Genomic DNA, 20,432 nt, shown 5'->3' with positions numbered 1-20,432 from the left:
GGCAATGTAAACACACCAACACATTTCACGTGATTTTTACCCTGGTCTTACCCTGTTACAAAATTAAGAAATGACATTTTTGTTATTAACTATAATAGAGTGAGTAGGCTATGTCAGACACCGAGTAATAAGATACACTATTACAATTTTTGTAACATTAGCACTTTGAATTTACATCCTTTTTATTAAACTTTGGAGTTGTCTGTCTACATTAATTTTAATAAAAAAGAAGGCAACTCGTAAACTGTTTACATAGAGCTTTAATCTATGTATCTATTTATAACTTCATTCAAAGCACTTTCTATAACAAGACAATGTTCGCTAAATTTATTCTGCAAGACACATCTTTGGTTTTACAACCAATCAGCCTGTGGTGTGTGCAATAGGGCTAACACTGCAATACAGTCACTGTGTATATCATAACGTGGTACAGTCTTGTAAGAAGTTTTGTACAGCTCTACTCTACTACTTTTAGTTGTGTGAATGGTAATTCATTTTATATTGTATAAGTTTTCCTTTTCAAAATGATATATTTATTAACAAGCAGATTTCTTGCAGAAACTCATGGGAAACGATATTTGCTAAGTCAACTGACGTGATCAGTGAGAGAGAGATGGAGTGTTGCCGACGTATTACTGAGCTTTGTAAGGATTGTCTCCTCATTGTTTATCAGTTTGCTAATGATGCAAAGAACAAGTCGACAACTGAAGGAGAAACAAGCAGGTAAGTTTGTAACAAATCCTACTTCTTTAGTTGTACCCATCCCTTCTTCTCTAGTTGTACCCATCCCTTCTTTTCTAGTTGTACCCATTCCTTCTTCTCTAGTTGTACCCGTTCCTACTTCCCTAGTTGTACTCATCCCTACTTCTTTAGTTGTACCCATCCCTTCTTCTCTAGTTGTACCCCTCTCTACTTCTCTAGTTGTACCCATCCCTTCTTCTCTAGTTGTACCCGTCCCTTCTTCTCTAGTTGTACCCGTCCCTTCTTCTCTAGTTGTACCCATCCCTTCTTCTCTAGTTGTACCCGTCCCTTCTTCTCTAGTTGTACCCATCCCTTCTTCTCTAGTTGTACCCGTCCCTTCTTCTCTAGTTGTACCCGTCCCTTCTTCTCTAGTTGTACCCATCCCTTCTTCTCTAGTTGTACCCGTCCCTTCTTCTCTAGTTGTACCCATCCCTTCTTCTCTAGTTGTACCCATTCCTTCTTCTCTAGTTGTACCTGTTCCTACTTCCCTAGTTGTACTCAACCCTACTTCTTTAGTTGTACCCATCCCTTCTTCTCTAGTTGTACCCGTCCCTTCTTCTCTAGTTGTACCCATTCCTTCTTCTTTAGTTGTACCTGTTCCTACTTCCCTAGTTGTACTCAACCCTACTTCTTTAGTTGTACCCATCCCTTCTTCTCTAGTTGTACCCATCCCTTCTTCTCTAGTTGTACCCGTTCCTTCTTCTCTAGTTGTACCCATCCCTTCTTCTTTAGTTGTACCCATCCCTACTTCTCTAGTTGTACCCGTTCCTTCTTCTCTAGTTGTACCCATCCCTTCTTCTCTAGTTGTACCCGTCCCTACTTCCCAAGTTGTACTCATCCCTATTTCTTTAGTTGCACCGGTCCTTACTTACCTTCCAACTTTCTAGCCTTCAATTTTTATGGTAAGCCATTCGTTCAAAATTTGGTGTTACATAATGGCAATATACGCAAAAGTTAAAATTGCCACCTTTATTCCAGCTGTTGTCACCTCAATTATCACATTCTCCAATGCTGCAACTTATAAATAAATGTATTCTGATTGGCTGAGGGTGCAATTTTTTGGTATTTTACGCAAGAGTTGAAATGGATTGCTTGAGTGTAAAAGATAATAAGGTGAGAAAAATTCAAACCTTATTGTTTCTATTTTTGCTATGCAACTCAAACTGTAACAATCATCTCTCGATATGCGTGTATATCATAATTTATTGATTAAAAAATTATAGAATTATGGTGTGCTGCCTCTTAGAAGTTCTATATCGCTGTTGCTGGGCAGAAGCCTATGTTAGTGCACTTTTTGGAAGCTTGCATCGGGGAATTCATTTGAGAATTTCATTCGGATTGAAAAGATTTGTGTTCAGCTTCTTGTTCTACTGATATTTTAGTTTTAAATAAAGCATGAATGGAAACCTTTGGTTCTTTCATGTTATTTATATTCTGGTTGAAGTAGAATATTATTGCTAACTCATATCGGTGTTTCTTTTGGTGTAATTGAATGTTTGGTTTGCCTTCGCCTTCTTTTACGTATGATATGCTGGAGTTAGTTTTGTGAACAAAAAACAAAAAGTTGTTACGCAGCACCGGGTTGCAATGATGGTACACCAACCTTGTCGTTCCCACCACGGAGTTACACGCCACCTGTAACTTCATGGCGTGTAACTCTGTGGCTTTCCATATAAGTCAGTTTTTGTATTACTAGCTAACCACAGGAAAGCCTCAAATATTCATTTTAATATCCAATAAGTTAGTTTTACTAGAAGCAATTTAGATAGATGACACTCACAAAATGCGGCTAATGGACATACGTTTTAGGAACACGTACATGTATTTGTTAATGCGCAGTAAACATTTGCTGTTTGTAGAAATTTAAAATTCTAGACACTCACCTTTTAAGTTCAAGCACACAACTTACCTTTACTTATCTAGTCTGTCAAGTACATAGAAGCATTTATTTGTAGAGTTAGTGCCATCGAACAGTCCTTACATTCTGATTGTCTTTCCTGCTATTGGTTGTTTGGAAATTAAGGATAGCCTTTAAAAAGACAAGGCTGTTGTTATCTATCATGACAACATAATTGCAGATATAGTTTTTTGGGAAAGGCCAAGATGCATCGCAAAAATTGATATACAAAAGAGATACGAGTATTTTGTTTATAGAAATTTATAAACAGAAATTTATAAAATTTATAGTGTTGTTAAAATTTATGTTGCGAATTATAAGATTTAATACAAAATAATTTTTAATACATAATTTCATAAATCAATAAATCAATATGTTGATTTACGATCGATTGCAATATTTTACAAACAGTGTAAATCTATAGCACTGTTTTCATACACATTTCAGGCAAGTTTATGTTTTTTTGTTCTGTTGATAGTTTTTTATTTGACTGTTACCTTGAACAACCTTGTTTTAGGAGCAACATTTCAGGGAATCCTGGCTATACGCAACCTACGAAGAGCTCGCTGGCTGGTCCGCCAATACAAGCCTCATTGAAGTCGCACGGCAGTGTCATGGTGAACAAACGTCAACCAAAAACAAGCATATCTACTCAGCCTTACAAAATCTTTAGTTAACACTTCACACATACAATCTATATTTTTATAGACATTTCCGTTTCTGATATAGGCGTTAGCAAATAGATTGGATAGCAGGTTCCCAAGGACATATCGCTGATGGCACATACAACTGATCATTGCCAGTTACAAAATGCGGATAGCTACTTACTTGGTTATGAGTAGCATAACTGTTTTTTAAGCTGTTTTGAGCACACTTTCTGGTGCACAGTTAGTAGCAAATCTTCACACATAAATATTGCTAGTGCTATTTATTTCGTCTTTCAGCAGTGCCAACTTCTTTCTTAGGCTAAATTCAACATAATGTTGTAGGTGCAGGCACAAAAGAATAACTATTTTTTATAGAATTGCCTTTTCTTTAGGTTTAAGTTATATTGGCTCAACAATATTTAAAACATTGTTTAACTTTTTATAGCATTTTGTTTGAATCATCAAGTATGAGGATATTATTTTGAATGTATTTCTACAACAAAGTGCATGCTTTTTCGTTCTAATCTAATAATGTTCCACATTTTGTGGTCTTTGGTTGTTTCTCTGTTAACTTTACAGCTTCTAGAATTTGTCTCCATTCTCTTTTGATTGACAATCACAAAATAGCAGTAGCTAATTAAAACTAATAAATCGCAAATCACATTTTCTTTGGAGTTGTCTATTCTTAACTCTATCAACGAGCCCATTACATGTATTAATGAAAGTATTTCCTTAGCAACAGACCGCTACTAACGATCCAGACTTCATTTCGCAGTTGTTGCTGACAGTCATAATTATCAAGCATGGAGCATTACAAGCAAAAGCTGTGAGTAGTTCAATAATTCTTTTTCTTAAAAATGTTTTTAACGCGTTGAACAATGTTAGAGTCCTCCAGGATACTCGTGTTAGCGGCCTGTATCGCACAAGACATGCGCTCGGAATAATTAACAAACTTACCACTCTTGGGTTACTTCGAACAAAATCAATAAAAATATGCATAAAATTACTAAATATTTTAAAATAAGTGCAAAAACTTTATTCGTTTGTCTTATTAGCAAGCAAGCATTGATAGCAATTTGAAACTGTAAAAAATATGCTAATTTAAAGTGTTGTACAATACCTTCCCTTAGAGATGGACGTATCAGCTTAACAGCTCCTAGATTTCGCCCTACTGAAAACTATTTGAGTGGCACTGGAAAGTCACATGTCTGGCCTGCTGGTCCAGGTTGGTATGTTCCTTCAGAAAGAAACTTTGTTTCATATAAGGACTACAGAGCACTTCCAAATGAAAGACGAGCAGACCAAAGAGAATTTCAATCAGAAGACGCTTGGAGAGAATGGCAAGGAAAACGAGATGCTGCAAGAGGTAATGTATATCCCGTTGTTCACAGCAGATAGTAGTAGTCAATATTTTTAAATTGCTTTATATTTAAAAACTTAAAAGACTATTTGGTACTTGGTTTTAGAGTACCCACGAACTGAATGGATAGTGAGAACTGGTGAACATAACCGAGGTTTAGCCATGTCCGGCTTACCGCCACTTAAACTAGACGGATACTGTACAAACCCCTTTAATCTTCACAGGACTGGTGTGCAGGTCTGTAATCGAACATATATCAATATTCATTTAAAGCATTCTGTTAGTCATATCTAGTACGAGCTTATGTTAGACCTGTAGTAAGAAAAGTATAGAATTTTCTGTAGTTAGACTTAGCTCACAAATAATACCAAAAGATTTAATTACCCAAACCTTCAGAGCAGTTGTAACTGAGAAGACACATTGATCATAAGCAGTTTTCAACTTTTTTGTTATGATAATAAACATTGACAACTATGTAGAGGTATGACATTTATTGAGTATTTACAAGTTTTTGACTAATGAGTATTTAAAATTATATGTAACTGTAAAACTTTCAAGGACTACAAAATTGGTGAAAGCTTTAATCTGAGACAATCCATACTTGGCTTGTAGCTCATCCAAAACTACAATTGTATGCTGAAAAATATAATACATAGAAATACCATAGTGTAGTCAAGGCAAGCTTTCAAAATTAATCTTTTAGACATCTAATTCATTAGCCAACAATAGTTGGTGCTGCCTAACAACGATCATTAGCACAAGTGGAGATAACTTTCATAATCTGTATTAGAGTCTTTTGCAAAATAATATGCAAGGAAGTAAATTGTAGGCAAGGACAGTGTACAACTCCCAACCAGACATACGGGACCCAACCTGGAGAGGACCACACGGATACTATGGCTATTACCATGAAAGGCTAGACGCCAGGGACCCACATGGTTTTAGGCTATACAAACAGACATACAATGATGAAGACTGGCTCAAATGGGAACAGACCCAAGTCGCAGCTACTAGGACCTAATGAGAATCCGCTGGTCTATAATGTTAGACCACATAAAATGGCCACTTTGTTGCTCTTACCTTCAAATAGTTGAATATTTCTATAGTATTTCTCACCGCAATACTATGTTTTGCTTAGTTCTTTCAACTTCTTTGTTGGTTGCTGTAAAAAGTGGCAGAGATATCGTGCAGCACCTTATTCAACAGTGCATCGTGTCATTGCTCAAGGGTTCTGTTACCTATTCACTATATTTTCCTGCTCTGTCCATTTATGTTTACGTAAAAAGGGTTACAAGATTTGCGAAATATTTTTATGTCAATAATACAAAAATATTATATATAAAATAAACGTCTAATTTCCTGTTTTGCTGATTACACTGAATAGATATACCAAAACTAAAAATATTATATACATCAGTGTATCTAAAATAATACTTTATCAGACTAACTCATAGAAACATTGAACTTTCATCAGTTAATCGGTGGAAACAATAGTCAAAGACTTGAACTCATTGAATCTGTCATCTTTAGCGGACTCTTCCTGACCTTTGTCCTTTTGTGTGTCTACGCTTGCCTCAAGTTCAGAATAGAACCGAAAGCCTTCAGCGATGTGGCATATCTATAAAAGAGTAGAGTTTAGCCATCAAACTGGAAGAAAATACTTTGAGCATGAAAAAGGAATCAATGAGCGATACAAAAAGGAATCAATTTTAAGTTCATTCGGAGACTTAAGGTGAAAATTGAAAGTAAAAAAAAAAAAAAAAATTAATAGTAATAATTACTAGCAAACATAAGCTAGGTTAGCTTAAACGTTGTTTAATGTAAGTCACAAAGTCACACCGGATATCTCTATCAGTAATCTACCTCAGAACTTACGGATCATGAGGCTCATGATTCTAGTTGCATGTCTATGAGGTGAAATAACAATAAAACTACTTTTCATTGATTACTAGTTTATTAACATAATTTTACATATTTATTTATTTCTCTCTAACACTTTCTTTTACTGTTATATGAAACTATTCGAAGGGTTTATTAAGAAGTTATCATAGGTTTGTAAACTGGAATGAAATACAGTTCCTCTGATGACCATATATGATCCCAAAATAGAACAGGCTATGTAATGAATTAGATTCATATGTGGAGGGGACCGTAATTTCTTTCTGGAAAAATATTTAATGATTTGGCACATGCGCCTGTAGCAATTAGTCAGAGCAATGACAATTGTTGTTAATACTATATAGCTGACATAAAACTCAGCTAACTGAAACACATTGTATTATTGACCATTTATTATGTTCAAGGTTTTTCTATAACCTTTTTTAAGATAGTTAACATAGGTTGAGAAAACATACTTTACTACGAATATAGTTGTGAATAGGCATTATCAAACCTAATTTTCTTTGGCATGCATTCTCTCCTGCATGTCATTATAAGCATTCTTTTATCAATGTTACGATATTTTAACAGTTAGCAAAGTTTATAATTTTCAAATCTCCTATCTTTTTTTAAATACGTATATAAATTCTCTTTTCATGAGTTGGTCATCGCAAAATTGTTGAAAAAGACTTATTTTTAGGATGAAACATAAAAGTATCACTTTGACGGGCTCTATTTAAATATTATCAGAAAGAATGGAGAGCTTAATAAGATATAAAGCTGAGTACAACAGTTTTATGTTACACTCAATTGTTTTTACAATTAGGAGTTGTCCAATCTTTAAATATCACAATTAACTTTTTTGGTGTAACTTTATACTAAGGATAGGTCATAATTTAGGAATTGATTTTCATTGGACTACATTCACAGTATCAATGACAAATCTTATTTAAAATGATGGCTCGGTGATTGTGTAAGGGCCCACAATGAATCCGAGATGGTGACAACATATAAACCAGAGTTGTCTGCTCTACCAAATACCTCTATGTTTATGAGAGCATGAATGCTGGGAGTCAAGTAGTCCGCTCGCTGTTCATACAAGGATGTCATGTAGTCAAGTAGTGCTTCATTCTCTTCCTCAAATTCCTTCTTGATAGCGGAAAGAGACTTACGAGCCTAAAACATACACAAAACATCCAGGGGCAGACAACTCATAACAATATAGCAGCAAAGTTGTAGAAACTTTGGTCTGATTCCATGCAGGCCATGATTAGCGTACCGTATCGAGTTTCACCACATTAGGACCTGTTCTTTCTTTCTTCTTCAGCTTGTCAACTTTTTGTTGGCATTTTTCATATTCCTAGCAAAAACAATACAAGGGACATCGTTAGACATTATTACTGAGGGTATACCAGCAACCTTTTCACCATACTCTCAACTGCAACAGAAAGTGTTTCGCGTATGAGCACTATTTCAGTTATTACAGCCATCTTATATTTTCAGCTTCAGGCAGAAGTTAGAGAATGAACTCTAACTCTGAGTTTAAGGCAGCAAGATAATATGACAAAGAGTAACAAAACCAAGTTACGTCTGCAATAAAACAAAATGAAGTTTAATTGGCTTTCCGCACAAGAATGTGCTCTTTTGATGGCACTCTAAACAAACCAATCAGGATGATGGGACTAAGAAGTGGGCGACCAATTGTTCTTCACAACTTTTCATTGGCTCAAAAATACGAGATGAGTTCAACACGCATGTGGGTGGGTCAGCCAACCCCACTATGTGTATAGAAGTAAAATGTTACACATCACTCTGGCAGCAAACTAAGTAACTTAAAACTTAAAAAGCAACTTTTAAAGCTCGACTTACAACCATTTCAGCATACAAATTTTCTAAGATATGATGTAAAATATATGACCCTATACCCAAAAGAATTTCTGACTTCGAACAGCTGAAGTTTATCGAAAACAGCAGTTCTGATTATGAAAGTGGAGATGTTAGTGAAAACTAAATATAAAATGTACTAAAATATAAAAATTTGAAAAAATAAATAAGCTAAGTTAGTTTAAATTTCACCTAGTCTAATATAACAATTCAACAAAAGCATGTGTAAAATACTTCAACAGAGACACCTGTAAAACACTTTAACAGAGACACCTGTAAAGCACTTCAACAGAGACACCTGTAAAACACTTCAACAGAAGCACCCGCAAAACACTTCAACAGAGGCACCTGTAAAACATTCCCACAGAAACACATGTACCCTTTATCAACACAGACACCTGTACCCCCCTTCAATAGCAACACCTCCACTCTTCTTCAACAGAGACACTTGTGAAACACTTCAACATAGAATATCTATTCATTGTACTATGTGTTTAACTTACTATCAACAATTGGTCCCGTTTCTTTATCATCTCTTTTATTTTTGGAAACTCTGTCAACAGCCTGAAACAAAAACTCTATAAAAAGAACTCTATATTTGTGTCAAAAATGGTGTCCACTGGCAGACTGCAATCATTCTGTCTTTGTTTACAAGGTTCTACTTTGAAGATTTGTCTGCTCTTACAAGAGTATTTTGTTTTTAATGAGCACCTTCGTTTGAATAATTGCGACTCAAAAGTATTTATGATAATAGACAATAGCTGGTTATGTCACAAAAAATTAGTAAACTAAAGAGCTACACACTTCAACGAACTCTGCTGCTATTCATAGATCTACACCCATCATAAACTATTGTTATTCATAGATCTAAACCCATGATAAACTATTGCTATTCATAGAGGTATATCTATCCAAAACTTTATTCCTGTTTATAGAGATACACCTATATGGAACTCTAGCGCTATTCATAAAGGTCCACCTATCAAAAACTCTATAGCTATTCATAGAGGTACACCTATCAAAAATTCTATGGCTATTCATAGAGGTACACCTATAAAAAAACTCAACTTCTATTCATAGAGGTACACCTATCAAAAGCTCTACAGCTATTCATAGAGGTGCTTCCATCATAAATACATACATACCGTAAAACCTCAAACTGAACGCCATCCTGAGAGAATGGTTGAAAAATAGAGTGACACTCTCTAATTGAATGCCACCTCCGTTTGACTGTCATTTTAACATTCTTTGATCCTTACGAACCCATAATATCAATTGATCAGTAAAAAAGCGTCCACAAAATCGTATTATGAATTGTTTACATCAATAACAATTAATTCTCTCTTCGTCAAATTCCAAAACTTTTCATCTTTTTTCACTAAAACTTCGAAAGCAACACCATAAAAATAATTAATAACAGTCTCAGGCTAATAGTAGTTCCTTGTTTAACATGGTTTTGATACTTTGAAGCACATGGATATAAAAAATGGTTTACATTTACGATAGTATATAAATGACTAGTTTTGGGTAAGAGGTTACGTTTAGCGAGCAAAACTTTTACGCGTCGCATATGTGCAACGCACAAAGGTTTGGCACTGTTTTAAAAATTTTTGGATGACAACATCGACTAGTTCTGCAGCGCAACAGAAGAGTTGAGGTCAGAAGACATTGTGGAAAGTTTTTGACAACCAGAAGAAGCTTGTTCCATCGAAAGCAACAATGAGAACGCAGTTATCCGAGCAAATGATGCAAATATTTTTGTTTTAAAAATGTTAATTTTTGTTTCTGCATGCAATATAAGTATGGTTCGTTTATGTCACTTATTTATGAATATATATTTGGAACATTTGATTGTTATCATTATAAAACTTATAAATTCGCAGATTTATAGCATATTACATGTATTTAATAGCATCCTTGCGGTTATCTTAACATGGCTTTCAAGGGATCGATGCTCATAACTCCTCTTCTATGGTACGTAAAAAGCAAGTTTTGTCTGCAAACTGTAGCAAACATATTAATGAGTGCAATGAGCTTTTATTCAACATTGTTAAATATAGATATAAAATAAGAATATGCCTTCAAATTTAGAATGAAATAAAAAATGGAGAGCTCTAACAAATTGCGAAGCAAGGCACAGGCTATAATATCATCGCAGATTAATTGCAAGCTAGAGATAACAACTGGTAGAGATAATTTTCGGCTTCCCAATGCATATTTTATTTAGAGATCTTTGACAAGTTAGAGGTAAGTTAGCAGATTTATTGCATCCAAAATGTTTAATATCGGTGCACCGGAAAAAGAGAGCAAAATATAAGCGACATTTGCTTCGCTCGAAAAAGGGCTAAATTTATCTTTCAAAAATTCTGACGAGCCATTTGAAAAATGCAACGCCAGCCTCGATTTGAATGCCCCCTCTAATTGAGAAAGGTTTTACCATATATTTAAGGTTTTACCATATATATAAACAAGTAACGGTGACAGTTTTCACCTTACAACACCTGATCTCATCAGGTATCCAATTTCTCACATCATTAGAACTACATTCAACTAGCTGCAGCTGAGCAACCAGTTATTCAAATCTAACTATAACGTAATAAGTAAAGGCCAAGAGATATCAAACTGTCAAGTATACAAGTATATCTTATCAGATCATCACAGCATACTTAGGCTAGTCACAGCGCGTGTAACTAGGCAACAGTAATAACAAACAGCTAAAACAAATATAAGTAAGCTTTGGCATACCTTTTAATAGGCTCAATCATAACTCTACTCGTGTCATTTATCTACAAAACATATAACAGGAGTCATGCTGACATTTGTCAAGAGAATAGGGCAGAAACAATGTAACATATAATGACCCTGTTGGCATTTTGACAGGTCCCTAATAGACCGGGATTCAGCTGTTGACATGCAAGAGATGCGACAGTGATCAACACTGCGTTTTTTAAAGCAGACAATTTTTAAGATGAATTTACACAAAATCTTTAATAAACTTTATCAGTAAGTGTCAGTATTTTTCTATCATTTGCGGTTGTTTATGATGTTTGAAGTAATCTGACTACCAGGATGTTTCAATATTAAAATCAATAAAACTTCATTGCAATTAAAACGCTCAGATCAAGCAAAAGTGTGAGTATGATGTCTATAATTTCAAAGAGGCTGACGGAATTGAGACGCGTAATGCTGCAACTTGAAATCAATAGCTGATATCAACTATCGCAATGATAACAACTAGTGACATCATTTCGCACATATTTTTCTTCTGAGAGTTTTAATCGTAACCAAATTTTATTAATTTTAATCTTAAAACATCCTGGCAATCAGATCATCTCAAACATCAACAAATGATAGCAAAAATAACAATACTTTCTGATAAAAACTACAGAAATTTTGTGTAAGTTTATCTTAAATCACACTTACAGTAAAACTCTACTTGTGATCACCTTAATACACAGGCTCCTGACATAAGATGTGACATTCGAGCTAATATTAAACACATCATTCATAAAATGATCAGCATACAGCATAGCCTAAAAGTTGAATAAAAGGAAAAAATACCATAGAGTTTAAATAGTCTTCATGATACTTGATATGTTCATTCCAGCGTTGCAAGGCATCTCTAAGGCTAGGGTCCTCTCTGATTGAGCTGCAACTGCACAAGTCGCCTACCAATTTCTTTTCAGCTTTGAAGGCGTCTGCAGATGAAATGACGAATAAAACACTGAAGTGAAATACCCAACATTATAAAAATATAATCTTGTTTTATGAATATTTTTAAAAATAAGAAAAGACAGATAATTGTACGACATGTTAGAAGAGATGCAGACATAATTCTAGAGCACGTACTCATCTCTCGCTCATTTAATTGTTTAACATCTTTATGGAGTGTCTGGGTGGAGTCATCCAAACTGCAATGAAAATATGACTACATTCACTTAATGAAACATATGACTACAAAGAGTGACGGATAAACCTTGTCATGTTTTAAAGTTTTGGCAAAATGCTCCCTTGACTCAAATGTTGTATGAATCAGACTAAATAATTTAAAGGCTTTTTTGAGTTGTTCTGTCTTCAACAGCTGGGTCGTGTAGATGGCTTCGACAGCGCAGAGATTAAAGATATTAAAAAAAAAGTGGATTGTATTAAATGGTTTAAAAGATTTTGAAAAACAAAGATTTAGTCCACCCAGTTGCAAGGATAACGTTTACAAAACGTCGGGGCTCTCCGTAAATATAGCCAATCAAAATGAAACATTAACTTAAAGTGTAACTATGGAGAAACTTTTGACTTATCCTTAGTCCGAATACTATTCATGTCTTAAATTTATTAAACCGTATTAGTGCTGAATGAATGATTAGGACCAATACGTATGTTGAACCTTTCGCGTAAATCTTACTGGACATCTGCAAAAATCAAGCTTTGAAGTAACAAAAAGTGCATACTGAGTGAAATGCTATTTGTATGATATATCATACCCAACACATAATATAAAAGTGATACACATGATGATGTACACACCACACGCATGAAAAGACACATGCGATACACAAAATGATATACATAATATATACACACCATATACTCATTAATAAACATGCCGCACACACAGTGATATTCATGTTATAATCATTATGATACACATTTTATACCTGATGGTATACATACAAAACCCGTGATGATACATATGCAAGCCATACACATTATGATATACAAGCCATGTGAATAATGATATAAATGCGTATCCGCACTTACTCTCCAAGGCGTTTCACTTTGCTGTGGAACTCTCGGCTCTCCTGAAATAAAAAAGAAGATACAACAGCAACTTACACTTCAATATTTAAACTGCTTTATGTATATGTTTATAGACCAGATACAAAAGACATCAACTGCCAAATTCAAAGCTAAATCATGTTCAAAGTATGCCGTAAGTCTGGAAGCATGGAATGGATAAGAAGTGAAAGCAATGTTATAATTTGTAAACAAATAGAAACTTATCGTGTCACAAAATAAAAGCCTACCAGATGTACGACTAATAATAGACTCCCTGAGGGAGCTAGATTTGATGGTAAAATGGCAAAAGAGATGCTGCACATGCCCAGAATATCAAGCAACGAATTTGTTTAAAAAAAGAACATGAGCTGCTCACAGTTGTCCCACAATTATAGCCCTAATATGGCAGACAGAAGATAAACAGTATGCTGACTTCCTGGTGATGAACAACAAAAATCAAAATGTCAATTTAATAAACAAACCATGGTGGTTAGCACAGAGGTTTTTATAGCCTGTGTGTTCCTTAATACCCTCTCCCTGCAACATAAATAAACAAATGTAAGATCTACAACAATATATGAAAATATGATCGCTCTGAAGAAATCAAAAAAAGCAATCTATCAGTCTTTACACAAGCATTAGCTTAATCGCTGTAGGCTACACTATTACTACAGATTTAAGATTTTTGAGTCAGCTGAAGCCAAACTAGTCAACTTTGGTACTAAGGCTATTTCAGTAGATGCCAGAATACAGCCAAATTATATTTAAATTATCACATTCACTCACCAATTCATGACGGCAGGTTTTCGTGTCGCAGACTTTCACATAAAGCTGCAACTACATCTGCAAACAAATAATGTACAATAAACAAGAATAACAGAAGAATTATTGCTACACCGTGTTTTGCAAAACCAAAGCTGACATATAGAAAATGTAACACAAAATCTATTGTTGAGGCATGCAACTTTCTTGAATTGTTAGTTTTTTTGCTGATGTTTGGACACATTACACGTAGGTCGTCTTCTATGCCTTTTCTAGCACAAATTGGATGATCTCTTTGTTCCAGACAATATTAAAACGTTTGCTTGCGAATTTTTAGAAGCAATGATTTAGTTTTAGGACGTTTTGAATAGATATCGCACTTTCGTGTATATATTTCTGTACATTCTATAACTAACTGCTATTTTTATTGTTTTATGTTATATCAACCAACACGACCAAAAATGAATGAGGGGACCTTTCCTTAGCATACATTTTTTTATTATACTATATCTCACTCACTTCCTCATTCATTTATCAATTTAAATGGCTGATTTAGTTATCTACAATACTATTACTCACTACACATATGATATATACTTAAATAAAATTATAAAACAATAACAGGCTTGAAGTTTATATTCATCACAAACAGTTTTTAGAGTCCATTTATCTACAAAACTCGAAACTAAACCCTTTGTACCTCCGTCTTCAAATATTTCAAAGGTACCTCTACATGGTTTTTTTTATTATACATGTACATTTGGTACGTGGTTTTAGTTTTATTTATGGTAAGGTTTATACTGTTGAAACAAAACTGCTTACCAAGAATGATTTATACATGTCTACGTTTCCTATTCATTATTAGATGTTTTGTGCTCTTCGGACACTCGCCAAAAAATATTTTCCACGAACGTGCCAACTTCCGTCTAATGATTCGTCTTATTGTTCGTAAAATAAGCGACGATATAAGACTCGAGATCAACTGCGAAAGGAGTTGTCTACATTTTGTGTCAATTATCAAAGAGTAGATAAATCGATCGCTCCTAAAAAAGTTACCCGTACTGAATATAGCATTATACTGAGTGCTATAGGGGTACTATATAGCTTTACAATGAATACACGATTATACCATGACTTTTTATAGATTGCACATAAACTGCATGTAGTTTTTTCAAACACCCCACCTAAGATTTTGGTTCACATATTTACATCGCATATCTGAGATGAAAAGCGTTTTCAAGTAAGATATTGTTGGTACTTCTGTACCAACAACCTATAGCTGGTGGCAACAGGTTGATCAACTACGTAAAATTAATGTGATGGTCATGATAAAGCTAGAGAGTAGTGTGTTAGTTATAAGTTTTTAAGCTATGTCACAGCTATGCCATGTCGGAAAGACTGTGCAATACATACATTATTCTGCCTGGAAGCAGAATAAGCAGGAAAATTCATGGTATAAACATTCAAAATTTTGCGAAATGTGTTATGTTTTGAAGATTATAATATAATAAATCTCATCTTGCTGAAATGTTAAAGCTTGTATGCTTGTAGTTAACATCTCAGGGTTCAAATATATCTTTACAGACTAGATGCATCTCCTTTTTGTTGTTATCCTAAAAGCTCACTGAACTTATTCTGACATCGCTAAGCAGGCTTTAGATTCTGTGTAATTGGCCGTAAATTAGATCACATTATGTAAGGTCGAAATGGCATCCGATCATCTTGAGCTAGACTCCAGACATCAATATTTCTGTAATAAGCATCTCTACACTGACAATAGAATACTCGTGCCTAGGCAAGGTTGTATTACTTAGCTTGACTTGAAATATTCCGTAAAAAGTATCTTATACCACATTAATCAATTGCAGTCAGTTTTGATTAGCATCGCAGGTTATTTTACCAACAGGCCGTGGAATGTACTTTACAAGTGCTCACGCTGTTTGTAGTTGTACCGTTTATTTGAACTAAAGCAAATAAGTTTCCATTGACGCATCCGCTCAAGATCTTGAACCGACTAAGATTTCTAAAACTGTATATTTTATTAATCGAATGTCATGAGTTCATTGTTCTAGAGCGAGTAAGAACCAATCCCAAAATTGACCGAGAAAGGCTACTTTTCTGATGTTGTTTCAGTCCAGCAGAATTTGATTATAGAGCTTGGAATTGTGAATTTACTAGCTAAGTACTTGCACAATGGCTCGAAGCTACAGAGAAATTGAACTTTTGAATTTGGACTAACGATGACAGGTCAAGTGATATCAGATAAGAAGAGCGCTTGTCAGTATTCTATGAGAACAAATGGGCAAGTGACTTTCTCACTGAATATGGGAAGCGAGTGGCGTGATGTCGGAGAGGGCTATATTTGTTCTTATCAGTACTCGATGACGACGGCTTGCATATTTTATGTTTTATCTAGGGTATTGTCAACGGCTGTAAACATTACTTTTGGTTACCTAACAATTTGTTATAGCATGGGAGACAATCACTCGCTGGCTGTATCTTAAGTTGAATATCTGCATTTCCAGTTGCGCTGCGATGGAAATCAATTTACGTAAATCATTAAGCGTGCTATATCTCTCCCTGGATGCCTGGAGGGCTGAACATTGATTGCAGTATTTATTCACCATCAATCCACTGGATTATGGCCTGAGTAATGTGCTCGCAGCTGCTCTTGAACGATGCGCAGTGCTTCATATAAGCAATATCTACTGAAACAAATCCTTTGAGATGTTTAAGGCGCAGCCAACACTGGATGGCTATCAAATCTTGCAAAGAAATAGTAGTAACATAATTATTTATATTTTATTTCTGTACAAACATATACACTAAATCTCGTTTGAAAGAAAAATATTATTTACATTTGTAGTATCAAAAATATGACTATATGATGCTAAAGTAGCAATACTATAATCTTAGCTTTAATACCGGGAAGAAATAACACCCATTTGCATTGGAAGGTTTACGGAGTCGTGTGACCACATGCTACAGTCAGATGTTGAGCAAGGTATGCTCTGAGCTGCTGCCGCGAGTCGCTCTTTTTTTACTCTCTGCTTGATGTGTACTTTGCTGTGTCTTTTCTTCTCATCACTTCTAGCAAACTTCCTTCCACAAACATCGCACGAAAAGGGCTTCTCGCCTGTGTGTGTTCTTACGTGTGTTGTAAGGTGATCGCTTCGGCTAAATGCCCGCATGCAGATTTTACACTGGAATGGTTTTTGTCCCGTATGGATGCGAATATGTCTAGTGAGTTCATCTGAACGTGAGAACCTGCGCTCGCATGTCTCCATCGGACAAGGATATGGTCTCTCGTGTGGTGGTGTTTTGCACAAGGAATGAGCTCGAGGTCGGGATTGTGTTACAGGGCATTGCGTGCCATTTGCCTGATATTCTAGATTATCGGTAAAACTCTCGGGGGAACTTGGTGCACTAGAAGGAAGAGCAGTTGTATAACAGTCAAAGGGCTCATCTTTAACGGTGGCTGGTAAGTGGGTAAACGCCGAGCTAGAGGAACTGTTGTAATTCATTTCTACTTCTGGTAAAAATGTAGAAAAAGAGTCCTGACCATATGCTGAGTAGCTGTTACTGGAACAAGGGGCAGTTCGAACATAGTCATTGGTCTGAGAGTGTTGCAGAGTAGTTAGCTGTGTTTCTTGTTGCACAAACATGTCTTGATGGGGAGGAGTTATATAGGTAGACGAATTAAATACTGAAGGATATTGTGTGGAAAGAGTGTCACATGGTGCTGAGGCTATTGACTGCGCATACGAACTGTCACTGACTCCCGTTGAAGCGTGTGAAAAAATGGAAGAAGGTTGAGTGTAGCCATTGCAGTCAATTGCCAATGAGGTGCTTGAGATATCAACTGAAGGTTCCTGAGCATACATATGCTGAGGAAGGTTCTGTTTTTGTGAGCAGGTGTTCAGAAAGCCCTCAACATGTCCATAAACTCGCTCGAGTTCTGCAAAGTACAGGACAATGTATTAAGAAAATAACATATTTTGTTAAATTACTTGGCTAGGTCTATGAGACTTAGCCAAGTAGCGAGTTACATAGTTTGTAGAGCGATGATTGTATGCTATTTTGCTGTAAGAGGCTTGTGAAAGCTTACCTGATTCACAGTTAGAAGTGTTACTATCCACAGCTAAGTCTGAAGTGGTAAGAATTTCTGTAATATCTGCTATTTCCGCCGATAAATCCTGACCAGAAAAGTCAAAGCTCGGAGTCTTATAGCCTTCCTTCGCTCCATCAGTAGTAGTAAGCCAGCCAGTCTTTGCCGACTCAGACCCACACCCCCACTCGTCTCGAAAGTCAAAGAGTGACTCATTCATGTCTTCAATGCTATTGAAGCAGCTGTTGGTAACGTGCATACTGAGTGAAACTTCTAATGTAAATAAGTAGTTCAAATTATTGGGGAAGCCTTTTAATCAAGGAGATCCCCGACACGACGCCCACGCACGTACAGTAAGGAGTAAGGAATACAGTAAGGAGGGCTACCCCCTGTTACTATAGCTCGCGAAGCTCCGCCTTATTTTCCTTATTTGGGAGTTCCGATATTATCAGCCAATCACGGGATGGGAATCCTTGACGTACGCTTACGTTAGTAAACTAAAATAGATCGCAGCTATTAATATCAGAGGAGCCGTGCATAACCTAGACTAATATATATATGGATTTTGCAGTCCTATAAAACCTTTTCACTAGAACAGTCTAATGCACGCTAAGTAGTTCAGGTTATAGCAACTGCTGCCTCTAATAAAATGAGTATAAAATAATGAATTTTGCAAAAAAATGGTGAAAATCAGCGAAGCAGTGCAGAAGGATTTCCCTAGGCCACATTTGCATATACGTCATAAGACACTCCTTATATGGGACAAGGATTTCCGAAAGCCTTTGGCAGGGTTGAAGGAATTCCTTTCAAGCTAGTAATAAGTTCAATGTTAGGGTTAGAGATTATCTATCACGTGCAAGGCTATCTATGCATTCGACACGTTGAAAACCGCCCGCATACCACAGCAAAGTGTCATCGGCTAAGTAATTGGATAATATCTCGAAACTCCCAGATGTATTTTTAGCACAGCCAATGGTTGCCACGAAGTGACTCAGAGAGTGAGGGAGTATGTTTGGAAGGGAATACCTTCCTGTAACAAAAAGCTAGATGATTCAACTGCGCTTACATGACTCACATATGGAAGGAAATCCTCGATGAGGCATTTTAACAGTTCATGCCAAAATGTGTAACACACTTACTCATGCCTCAAAAGTTTCACAGAAAGAGGAATCTCTTATTTCTGAGAATTTGTAATGGCTTGTACCTTGGATGCATTGCATAGAGGCCGACAGCAAACCAGTACAGCTATCTAGGTTTGCAACCGCTGATTGATGATGACTTTGGTGCAACGGAGCATGATAGATGTGAAGTGATGGGTGGGTGGAATAGACAATGAGACTGACTTTGTAAAAACGCTTCAAAATCAATATAAGCACACTGGCTGCTAGCTATTAGATATCATTTCATAAAGTGTAAAAATAGCCAATACTCCTTCCCATACCACTAGGTAGATGTACCCTGGTCCAGATAGGCTAAGCACTATATCCAGCTTGCCGTTGGCTTAATGCCTGACCAATCAATTATAAACAGGCGCTTAGAGCAATATTTTAACTTCCAGGGCTTGTCTGACTTCGCTTCCCTCTCTTTAATGCATGCCGCATCTTGCGAACTCACAGAGACAAGCAGTAAGAAAATTTCTCACCTAACCTGAAACACTACATTCGTGAGTGCAAAGCTATTCAATACATGTAGGTGGTACCATATGAAGTAACACCTCCTCCTGGATAAGTCTGAAGAAGATGGGGTGATGATCATTGGGCCCAAAATGCTAGACCTCTTATGTTGTGGACCTGTTCTAACTATTTTAACCATTTTTATTCATCATTTTTGTTTCATCAAAAAACTCGTCGGGATCCTCAGCAGTCATTACAGCCAAATTAGAATCTAATATCATGGTTCACAAATAGTTGAAGGAAGTATAGGGCCTACTCGCCACTATTTGTGCTGTCATTGGCTGTCCGGAGTGAATTTATCCATCCAATCAATCAGTACTAAATATGTTGGTGACGACGTTAGTGGATTTATGGTGCTTTAACATCTGCACTGGGCGATTTTTAAGAAGTTTTCTTTTTTCATCAGAAATTATCAAAAATTGTAACCATGCAAATGCACCTTCACGATCTTAGACATCGAGTAACATCTTTACATGTCTAGCTTCACACAGAAACAATTTTTAAAGCTTTTTTGAGTTGATTGGTTTCAGTTATAATAAAAAACAAGAGATACAAGTCGATAGAAACAACGAAACTTTTAATTCTTTGCAAATGGTAGTTATATCAGCTATAATGGTTTGAACCAATGAGACATAAACAATCTTCCCAAGCAAATACCACCATAATCACTGTGAGAATGGCTTAGCGATATCTTCTAGAATTTGTATGT

The 20,432-nt window shown here is 35.9% G+C and overlaps 4 protein-coding genes across 4 annotated transcripts in view; 2 read left to right on the top strand and 2 right to left on the bottom strand.

The window, feature by feature from the left end:
• Positions 1–3,315, top strand: part of LOC137394011 (tubulin polyglutamylase TTLL7-like) — a 28,944-nt gene extending 25,629 nt beyond the window's left edge. The window contains exons 14-15 of the mRNA XM_068080727.1: positions 559–723; positions 3,156–3,315. Coding sequence (XP_067936828.1) covers positions 559–723; positions 3,156–3,315 — 325 coding nt within the window. The remainder of the gene's footprint in view (positions 1–558; positions 724–3,155) is intronic.
• Positions 3,316–4,024: 709 nt separating this feature from the next.
• LOC137393429 (uncharacterized) lies at positions 4,025–5,797 on the top strand. The gene is made up of 4 exons (XM_068079978.1): positions 4,025–4,111; positions 4,416–4,651; positions 4,752–4,882; positions 5,475–5,797. The coding sequence occupies exons 1-4, from the start codon at positions 4,089–4,091 to the stop codon at positions 5,664–5,666; spliced, it is 582 nt and encodes a 193-aa protein (XP_067936079.1). The 5' UTR covers positions 4,025–4,088; the 3' UTR covers positions 5,667–5,797.
• Positions 5,798–6,062: 265 nt separating this feature from the next.
• LOC137393428 (bridging integrator 3-like) lies at positions 6,063–14,859 on the bottom strand. Its single transcript, XM_068079977.1, has 11 exons — positions 14,765–14,859; positions 13,967–14,023; positions 13,663–13,717; positions 13,163–13,203; positions 12,257–12,318; positions 11,969–12,105; positions 11,153–11,193; positions 8,911–8,971; positions 7,803–7,883; positions 7,565–7,699; positions 6,063–6,263 (listed from the first exon to the last, which is right to left on the bottom strand). Exons 2-11 carry the CDS (start codon positions 13,972–13,974, stop codon positions 6,120–6,122), a joined length of 765 nt encoding a protein of 254 aa, XP_067936078.1. The 5' UTR covers positions 13,975–14,023; positions 14,765–14,859; the 3' UTR covers positions 6,063–6,119.
• Positions 14,860–16,725: 1,866 nt separating this feature from the next.
• On the bottom strand, positions 16,726–18,403 carry LOC137393329 (early growth response protein 3-like). Its single transcript, XM_068079831.1, has 2 exons — positions 18,051–18,403; positions 16,726–17,900 (listed from the first exon to the last, which is right to left on the bottom strand). Exons 1-2 carry the CDS (start codon positions 18,307–18,309, stop codon positions 16,861–16,863), a joined length of 1,299 nt encoding a protein of 432 aa, XP_067935932.1. The 5' UTR covers positions 18,310–18,403; the 3' UTR covers positions 16,726–16,860.
• Between the last annotated feature and the right edge of the window lie 2,029 nt (positions 18,404–20,432).

This window comes from Watersipora subatra, chromosome 4 (assembly GCF_963576615.1).
Source record: "Watersipora subatra chromosome 4, tzWatSuba1.1, whole genome shotgun sequence".
Classification (NCBI taxonomy): domain Eukaryota; kingdom Metazoa; phylum Bryozoa; class Gymnolaemata; order Cheilostomatida; family Watersiporidae; genus Watersipora; species Watersipora subatra.
This window is presented reverse-complemented; position numbering and strand designations above follow the sequence as displayed.